Below are 9,667 nucleotides of genomic sequence, written 5' to 3' on the forward strand. Positions count from 1 at the left end.
TTTCTCAATAACAATACTTGGATCTTCAGTGTTTTTTCTGATCCTCGGCTTCGGACGTCGGGCGGACATTTACATATTTGACATTGACCCTGTGACTGTGAGAGAGACCCTGTCGCTGTGGGCGGAGCTTCAGTCGAACAGTTTGGCGGCGATGGCTTTCCCGTCGTATTTGGAGCCTTTTCCATCGAACTCTGACGGGAGAATTTCAGCGTCGAACTCTTTGTAGTAATTTTCCAACTCGTCTCCGTGAACGAACACCTGCAGGGACACGAGCGTTACCACTTTATATGAACGAACACCTGCAGGGACACGACCGTTACCACTTTATAATGAACGAACACCTGCAGGGACACAGCTGTAGGGTCAGGTGTGTTTTACCCAGAGTAAACAGCTGTAGGGTCAGGTGTGGTCTTACTCAGAGTGAACAGCTGCAGGGTCAGGTGTGGTCTTAGAGTGAACAGCTGTAGGGCCAGGTGTGTTTTACCCAGAGTGAACAGCTGCAGGGTCAGGTGTGGTCTTACTCTGAGTGAACAGCTGCAGGGTCAGGTGTGTTTTTACCCAGAGTGAACAGCTGCAGGGTCAGGTGTGGTCTTAGAGTGAACAGCTGCAGGGTCAGGTGTGGTCTTACTCAGAGTGAACAGCTGTAGGGTCAGGTGTGTTTTTACTCAGAGTGAATAGCTGCAGGGTCAGGTGTGGTCTCAGAGTGAACAGCTGTAGGGTCATGTGTGTTTTTACCCAGAGTGAACAGCTGTAGGGTCAGGTTTGGTCTCAGAGTGAACAGCTGTAGGGTCAGGTGTGGTCAGGTGTGGTCTTACCCGCTCCAGCAGCTTCCCCTTCATCAGAGGCTTGACCACGTTGTAGGTGGTGGTGAAGTACCAGGGCTGGTGGATGAAATGCACGGCTTTGAACCGAGCGGGAAACGAGTCCTGGACAAACGGAAAACACACAAAATATGTGAAATAAATCTAACCAATTCCATCACAGATGAAAATAGTTTTTACAGGAAGTTGATTTCTGCCCAAACTCCTCGATGGAAAAGGAGCCGTTTCCTGTTATTTTAAACTGTGAGGCCACGAGGGGCTGAAATGTGCCGGCAGACTTAAAGGTCGAGTTCTCACCAGACATTTATTACTCACGCAAAAAGGAACTTCTCTGACACACAGACGTCACAGACAAAATGGCCCCCAGTGACCACAGCAGTCAGCTTTTATACCTCCCCCAACGTGAGAGGATGGGTAACGTCCAAACAAAAGTTCTGCTGGTAAACTTTAACATTTTACATTAAAGAGACGAGTTAAGAGTCCAAAACCATCAGTGTTCAACTCAAATGAATAAAGACAAGCCAAAAATCAAAAACAAAGATTAAACTAGTTTCCCGCCTTCCACATGGTTCAGCCTGAAGCCGACAAAGACCACGCCCCTTCCCTTCTTCCCACCGGGTGGTGCAGGTAAATTGTATCCCAAGTGAATGAATAAACAAAGTTTTAAATGGACAATGCGATATAATTATTAACATAAACATGAATCTGAGGTTATTGTTGCTGGTGTTACTCACAATGGGACAAACACACTTTGTCGCATAAATGTGTTTTGTTTTGAACTGAAGTCGATAAAAATAATGTGAAATATATTTTTATAGCGGTGGAAAAAACGGTGCTCAGGGGTTTGAAACGGTTCAGAGTTTGAGAAGAAAAGTGAACTTCATGTAGAGTCTGGATCAAACCAGAGGCCTGTGACGTTTAGTGACTCTGTGGAAGTGTTTCCCCCCCTGACCCCCCCGTACCTGCAGCATGTCCACCATCTTCTTGAGCTCCGTGGGCTTGATGCCGGACGCCCCCCCCCCCTGATGCCCCCCCCCTGACCCCCCCGTACCTGCAGCATGTCCACCATCTTCTTGAGCTCCGTGGGCTTGATGCCGGACGCCCCCCCTGACCCCCCCCCCTGACGCCCCCCCTGACCCCCCCCCTGACTCCCCCCCCGACCCCCCCGTACCTGCAGCATGTCCACCATCTTCTTGAGCTCCGTGGGCTTGATGCCGGACGCCCCCCCCCCCTGATGCCCCCCCCCTGACCCCCCCGTACCTGCAGCATGTCCACCATCTTCTTGAGCTCCGTGGGCTTGATGCCGGACGCCCCCCCTGACCCCCCCCCCTGACGCCCCCCCTGACCCCCCCCCTGACTCCCCCCCGACCCCCCCGTACCTGCAGCATGTCCACCATCTTCTTGAGCTCCGTGGGCTTGATGCCGGACGCCCCCCCCCCCTGATGCCCCCCCCCTGACCCCCCCGTACCTGCAGCATGTCCACCATCTTCTTGAGCTCCGTGGGCTTGATGCCGGACGCCCCCCCTGACCCCCCCCCCTGACGCCCCCCCTGACCCCCCCCCTGACTCCCCCCCCGACCCCCCCGTACCTGCAGCATGTCCACCATCTTCTTGAGCTCCGTGGGCTTGATGCCGGACGCCCCCCCCCCTGACCCCCCCCTGACCCCCCCGTACCTGCAGCATGTCCACCATCTTCTTGAGCTCCGTGGGTTTGATGCCGGACGCCCCCCCCCCCTGATGCCCCCCCCCTGACCCCCCCGTACCTGCAGCATGTCCACCATCTTCTTGAGCTCCGTGGGCTTGATGCCGGACGCCTGCTGCATCGTGAAGCCTTTAAAGTTCTCGATGATGCAGAAGCCGTTGATCTGAGTCTCCTCGTTCTCCAGGAGCTTCTCCAGGATCACGCAGTAAGCCCGGAGGATCTGCAACCCAACATCTGCATCAACATCTGTATCAACATCTGCATCAACATCTGCATCAACATCTGCATCAACATCTGCATCAACATCTGCATCAACATCTGCATCAACATCTGCATCAACATCTGCATCAACACCTGCATCTACACCTGCATCTACACCTGCATCTACATCTGCATCTACATCTGCATCTACACCTGCATCAGCGTGTTTAGTCCTGACTCTGGAGCCACAGGAGGCCCCTCCCCTCCCTGAGACGGTTCACACGGCTGTAACATGTCAGAGCTGTTTTAAAGTCTCTGAGCGACTGAAGCCAGTGCAGAGACCAGAGCACTGGACTAATGTTTCCTGGTTCTGGATGTTCTGCAGCTGTTACAGTCTCTAACATCTGGATAAGTCTCTCTGAGTCTGGTTTTGACTCTGTTCCTCAGATCTGAATGTTTTTCAGACGTAAAAAGCTGCTGATGTTTAAGTTCAGTCTGAGTCCGTGATCACGTCGAGAGAGAGACTCAGGGTGACTCCTCCCCCTCCCTGCCCTCCCCCCTCTCCCCCCTCTCCTCCCCCTCTCCCCCCTCTCCCCCCTCTCCTCCCCCTCTCCCCCCTCTCCCCCCTCTCCTCCCCCTCTCCCCCCTCTCCCCCCTCTCCTCCCCCTCTCCCCCCTCCCCCCCCTCACCTCGTCGAAGGTGATCTCCTCGTAGTCCCAGTTCTCGATGTTGAACAGCAGGACGACGCGCCCGTACTTGTCCCGGTTCTGGAGGATCCCCGGGTACCCGGCCTCGATGGTGCTCCTCACGGCCTCCGGGGTCAGGTTCTCGAACAGCTCGGGGTAATCCTTACGGAAGCGCACGTACCCTGGAGGAGAGCGGGTCATTGTTTCACTCAACAGGAGCTGTGAAGGAGGAGCTCTTTCTAACCTGCTCTGGACACGCCCCTTCCTGAAGGAGAGGGGGCGGAGCTAACTGAATCGAAGCGGTTTGAAAAATACCTCCAGAAAGTGAGTCCCCCATAGTGGCAGAGGCGCCATATATTAAATACCTGCTGTACTTTACTTTAATGTGCCTAAAATATCACATACAGCGCCTCTCGAAAGTATTCATACACCTTGAACTTTTGCACATTTTGTCACGTTTACAACCCTAAACATAAAGATTTTATTTTGATTTTTTTACTGAACGTTCCCACACAAGTAACAGACGACTGTGAAGTGAAAGCGAAATGATACATGATTCTGTTATTTTTCAAACAATAGAAAAGTGAAAAGTGGGGCGTGCATAAGTATCATACAGATGAATGAATACTTTGTGGAACCTCCTTTTACTGCAATAACAGCACAAGTCTTTTGGGTTTGACTCTACAAGATTAGCACATGTAGAGACTGACATTTTAGCCCATTCCTCTTTACAAAACAACTCCAGCTCTGTCACATTAGAAGGAGAGCGTTTGTGAACAGCAGTTTTCAGATTATTCCACAGATTTTCAATAGGATTTAGGTCAGGACTTTGACTGGGCCATTCTAACACATTAATATGTTTTTATTGAACCATTCCATTGTAGATTTATCTTTGTGTTTAGGGTCATTGTCCTGCTGAAGGTGAATCTCCGCCCCAGCCTCAGTTCTCTTGTGACTCCAGCAGGTTTTCCTCCAAAATGTCTCTGTATTTGGCTCCATCCATCTTCACAACTATTCTTACAATCTCCCCAGTCCCCGCTGAGGAAAAGCAGCCCCACAGCATGATGCTCCCCCCCGTATATCTGACACTGGGGATGGTGCACTCAGGACCATGAGCAGTGTCAGGTTTGCTCCTTACATAACGTTTGTCTCATCTGACCAAAGCTCCTTCTTCCACATGGAGCTGTGTCCTCCATATGACTTCTACAAACTTCAAACAGGATTTCTTATGTTCTCCTTTCAATAATGGCTTTCTTCTTCCACTCGTCCATGAAGGCCAGATTTGTGGAGATACGACTTATTCGACTTGTTTAGTAAAAAAATCCAAATAAAATCTTTATGTTTAGGGTTGTAAACATGACAATATCCTGCTGTACTTTACTTTAATCAGTGTGGCGTGTGGCGTGTAGCGTGTGGCGTGTCGTTACCCTTCATGAGCTCGTAGGCGTGTGGCGTGTAGCGTGTAGCGTGTGGCGTGTCGTTACCCTTCATGAGCTCGTAGGCTCGGCCCACGTCGTATTTCCGCGCTCGGATGAATCGCACCAACAGAGCGTCGGGTTTTTCTCCGAACGTGTCCTTGACGCCGCGATGAAGGTCGTCTCCTGACTCCGCCTTCTCCTTCATCATCGCCCGCAGCTCCTTCACCGCCTCCGCCTTCTTCTCCTCCGTCTCGTTCAGCTCGTCCTTCGCCTGGAGCAGAGGGCGGAGCCTCAGGGGGTGTGACCTTCTGGGTGTGAGTGAACTCTGACCTCCTGCTGGGTGTGAGTGACCCCTGACCTCCTGCTGGGTGTGAGTGACCCCTGACCTCCTGCTGGGTGTGAGTGACCCCTGACCTGCTGGGTGTGAGTGACCCCTGACCTCCTGCTGGGTGTGAGTGACCCCTGACCTTCTGGGTGTGAGTGACCCCTGACCTTCTGGGTGTGAGTGACCCCTGACCTCCTGCTGGGTGTGAGTGACCCCTGACCTTCTGGGTGTGAGTGACCCCTGACCTCCTGGGTGTAAGTGACCCCTGACCTGGGTGTGAGTGACCCCTGACCTCCTGCTGGGTGTGAGTGACCCCTGACCTTCTGGGTGTGAGTGACCCCTGACCTCCTGGGTGTGAGTGACCCCTGACCTCCTGCTGGGTGTGAGTGACCCCTGACCTGCTGGGTGTGAGTGACCCCTGACCTGGGTGTGAGTGACCCCTGACCTCCTGCTGGGTGTGAGTGACCCCTGACCTCCTGCTGGGTGTGAGTGACCCCTGACCTGCTGGGTGTGAGTGACCCCTGACCTCCTGCTGGGTGTGAGTGACCCCTGACCTCCTGGGTGTGAGTGACCCCTGACCTCCTGCTGGGTGTGAGTGACCCCTGACCTCCTGGGTGTGAGTGACCCCTGACCTCCTGCTGGGTGTGAGTGACCCCTGACCTGCTGGGTGTGAGTGACCCCTGACCTCCTGCTGGGTGTGAGTGACCCCTGACCTCCTGGGTGTGAGTGACCCCTGACCTCCTGGGTGTGAGTGACCCCTGACCTCCTCCTGGGTGTGAGTGACCCCTGACCTCCTGGGTGTGAGTGACCCCTGACCTCCTGCTGGGTGTGAGTGACCCCTGACCTCCTGCTGGGTGTGAGTGACCCCTGACCTCCTCCTGGGTGTGAGTGACCCCTGACCTCCTGGGTGTGAGTGACCCCTGACCTCCTGCTGGGTGTGAGTGACCCCTGACCTCCTGCTGGGTGTGAGTGACCCCTGACCTCCTGCTGGGTGTGAGTGACCCCTGACCTCCTGCTGGGTGTGAGTGACCCCTGACCTCCTGCTGGGTGTGAGTGACCCCTGACCTCCTGCTGGGTGTGAGTGACCCCTGACCTGCTGGGTGTGAGTGACCCCTGACCTGCTGGGTGTGAGTGACCCCTGACCTGGGTGTGAGTGACCCCTGACCTCCTGCTGGGTGTGAGTGACCCCTGACCTCCTCCTGGGTGTGAGTGACCCCTGACCTCCTCCTGGGTGTGAGTGACCCCTGACCTTCTGCTGGGTGTGAGTGAACTCTGACCTCCTGCTGGGTGTGAGTGACCCCTGACCTCCTGCTGGGTGTGAGTGACCCCTGACCTTCTGCTGGGTGTGAGTGACCCCTGACCTCCTGCTGGGTGTGAGTGACCCCTGACCTCCTCCTGGGTGTGAGTGACCCCTGACCTCCTCCTGGGTGTGAGTGACCCCTGACCTCCTCCTGGGTGTGAGTGACCCCTGACCTCCTCCTGGGTGTGAGTGACCCCTGACCTCCTCCTGGGTGTGAGTGACCCCTGACCTCCTCCTGGGTGTGAGTGACCCCTGACCTCCTCCTGGGTGTGAGTGACCCCTGACCTGCTGGGTGTGAGTGACCCCTGACCTTCTGCTGGGTGTGAGTGACCCCTGACCTTCTGCTGGGTGTGAGTGAACTCTGACCTCCTGCTGGGTGTGAGTGACCCCTGACCTTCTGCTGGGTGTGAGTGACCCCTGACCTTCTGCTGGGTGTGAGTGACCCCTGACCTGGGTGTGAGTGACCCCTGACCTCCTGCTGGGTGTGAGTGACCCCTGACCTCCTGCTGGGTGTGAGTGACCCCTGACCTTCTGCTGGGTGTGAGTGAACTCTGACCTCCTGCTGGGTGTGAGTGACCCCTGACCTCCTGCTGGGTGTGAGTGACCCCTGACCTTCTGCTGGGTGTGAGTGACCCCTGACCTTCTGCTGGGTGTGAGTGACCCCTGACCTCCTGCTGGGTGTGAGTGAACTCTGACCTCCTGCTGGGTGTGAGTGACCCCTGACCTTCTGCTGGGTGTGAGTGACCCCTGACCTCCTGCTGGGTGTGAGTGACCCCTGACCTGGGTGTGAGTGACCCCTGACCTGCTGGGTGTGAGTGACCCCTGACCTGGGTGTGAGTGACCCCTGACCTGGGTGTGAGTGACCCCTGACCTGGGTGTGAGTGACCCCTGACCTCCTGGGTGTGAGTGACCCCTGACCTTCTGCTGGGTGTGGTCTGGGACGTCGGGGGAGGGTCCAAACACGGGGCCGTGGTCTTTGACCGTCAGTCGCTCCAGTTTAGCCCTGAGAGCCTGTTCCTCCTCCGACACCGCGCGATACGAGCCGCTCTGCAAATGTAAACAAATATATCACATGTATCACATATACATATATATATATATATACATATATATATACTGTATACACACATACAGTATATGCAGTGTTTGGAATTTCTCACATTTGCGCCTAAGGTTGATCTGATTCTTCTTTACTAAACTGCTGCAGTTCATTCAGGGGTGCACTTACTTATCAGACTGACTGACCTTACAGCTGCTCAGACTGACCTTACGGCTGTTCAGACTGACTGACCTTACAGCTGTCCAGACTGACCTTACGGCTGTTCAGACTGACCTTACGGCTGTTCAGACTGACCTTACGGCTGTTCAGACTGACTGACCTTACAGCTGCTCAGACTGACCTTACAGCTGTTCAGACTGACCTTACAGCTGTTCAGACTGACCTTACAGCTGTTCAGACTGACTGACCTTACAGCTATACAGACTGACTGACCTTACAGCTGTACAGACTGACCTTACAGCTGCTCAGACTGACCTTACAGCTGCTCAGACTGACCTTACAGCTGTTCAGACAGACTGACCTTACAGCTGCTCAGACTGACCTTACGGCTGCTCAGACTGACCTTACAGCTGTTCAGACTGACCTTACAGCTGTTCAGACAGACTGACCTTACAGCTGCTCAGACTGACCTTACAGCTGCTCAGACTGACCTTACAGCTGTTCAGACAGACTGACCTTACAGCTGCTCAGACTGACCTTACGGCTGTTCAGACTGACCTTACAGCTATACAGACTGACTGACCTTACAGCTGCTCAGACTGACCTTACAGCTGTTCAGACAGACTGACCTTACAGCTGCTCAGACTGACCTTACAGCTGCTCAGACTGACCTTACAACTGTTCAGACCGACTGACCTTACAGCTGCTCAGACTGACCTTACAGCTGCCCAGACTGACTGACCTTACAGCTGTTCAGACCGATTGACCTTACAGCTGTACAGACTGACCTTACAGCTGCTCAGACTGACCTTACAGCTGGTCAGACTGACCTTACAGCTGTTGACTGTTCAAATCAAATCACAATAAAAAAAAATCTTAATTAGTTCAAAATCATGCAGCTCCTTTTATCTTTCACTATTTGTATTAGTATTGTGTATAGTAATATATAGTAGTATATAGTAATATATAGTAGTATATAGTAATATATAGTAATATATAGTAGTATATAGTAATATATAGTAGTATATAGTAATATATAGTAGTATATAGTAGTATATAGTAGTATATATTATAGACTCACCACCACTGCCATTTTTCCTTCGTCTGGATCTGAAACAGAAACAGAAGCCACGGTTTTCACTGATCACAAAGTAGGAGGTAAAGGAGGTAAAGGAGGTAAAGCGGGAGGTAAAGGAGGTAAAGGAGGTAAAGGAGGTAAAGGAGGTAAAGGAGGTAAAGGAAGTAAAGTGGGAGGTAAAGCGGGAGGTAAAGGAGGTAAAGCGGGAGGTAAAGGAGGTAAAGGAGGTAAAGGAGGTAAAGGTAAAGGGAGGTAAAGGAGGTAAAGGTAAAGGGAGGTAAAGAGGTAAAGGAGGTAAAGGAGGTAAAGTGGGAGGTAAAGGAGGTAAAGGAGGTAAAGGAGGTAAAGGAAGTAAAGGAGGTAAAGGAGGTAAAGGAGGTAAAGGAGGTAAAGGAAGTAAAGGAGGTAAAGGAGGTAAAGGAAGTAAAGGAGGTAAAGGAGGTAAAGGAGGTAAAGGAAGTAAAGTGGGAGGTAAAGGAGGTAAAGGAGGTAAAGGAGGTAAAGGAGGTAAAGGAGGTAAAGGAGGTAAAGGAGGTAAAGGAGGTAAAGTGGGAGGTAAAGGAGGTAAAGGAGGTAAAGGAGGTAAAGGTAAAGGAGGTAAAGGAGGTAAAGGTAAAGGAGGTAAAGGAGGTAAAGGTAAAGGAGGTAAAGGAGGTAAAGGGAGGTAAAGGAGGTAAAGGAAGTAAAGTGGGAGGTAAAGGAGGTAAAGGAGGTAAAGGAGGTAAAGGTAAAGGAGGTAAAGGAGGTAAAGGTAAAGGAGGTAAAGGAGGTAAAGGTAAAGGAGGTAAAGGAGGTAAAGGGAGGTAAAGGAGGTAAAGGAAGTAAAGTGGGAGGTAAAGGAGGTAAAGGAGGTAAAGGAGGTAAAGGAGGTAAAGGAAGTAAAGGAGGTAAAGGAGGTAAAGGAAGTAAAGGGGGAGG

General features: G+C 52.7%; 1 protein-coding gene across 1 annotated transcript; it reads right to left on the bottom strand.

The window, feature by feature from the left end:
• Positions 1–90: 90 nt before the first annotated feature.
• On the bottom strand, positions 91–8,775 carry LOC306982808 (retinaldehyde-binding protein 1-like). Its single transcript, XM_079583259.1, has 7 exons — positions 8,753–8,775; positions 7,371–7,499; positions 4,894–5,098; positions 3,413–3,591; positions 2,584–2,742; positions 816–926; positions 91–258 (listed from the first exon to the last, which is right to left on the bottom strand). Exons 1-7 carry the CDS (start codon positions 8,762–8,764, stop codon positions 130–132), a joined length of 924 nt encoding a protein of 307 aa, XP_079439385.1. The 5' UTR covers positions 8,765–8,775; the 3' UTR covers positions 91–129.
• Positions 8,776–9,667: the final 892 nt, after the last annotated feature.

This window comes from Gobius niger (genome assembly GCF_951799975.1).
Source record: "Gobius niger genome assembly, contig: SCAFFOLD_41, whole genome shotgun sequence".
Classification (NCBI taxonomy): domain Eukaryota; kingdom Metazoa; phylum Chordata; class Actinopteri; order Gobiiformes; family Gobiidae; genus Gobius; species Gobius niger.

Bases quoted from the DNA above. Each gene is read 5' to 3' on its own strand.
- LOC306982808 (XM_079583259.1), bottom strand. The intron at 5,099-7,370 runs GTCAGGGGTCAC...CCTCTGCTCCAG, and splicing joins CAGACCACACCCAGCAGAAG to GCGAAGGACGAGCTGAACGA. The intron at 3,592-4,893 runs GTAACGACACGC...GCTCTCCTCCAG, and splicing joins AGCCTACGAGCTCATGAAGG to GGTACGTGCGCTTCCGTAAG.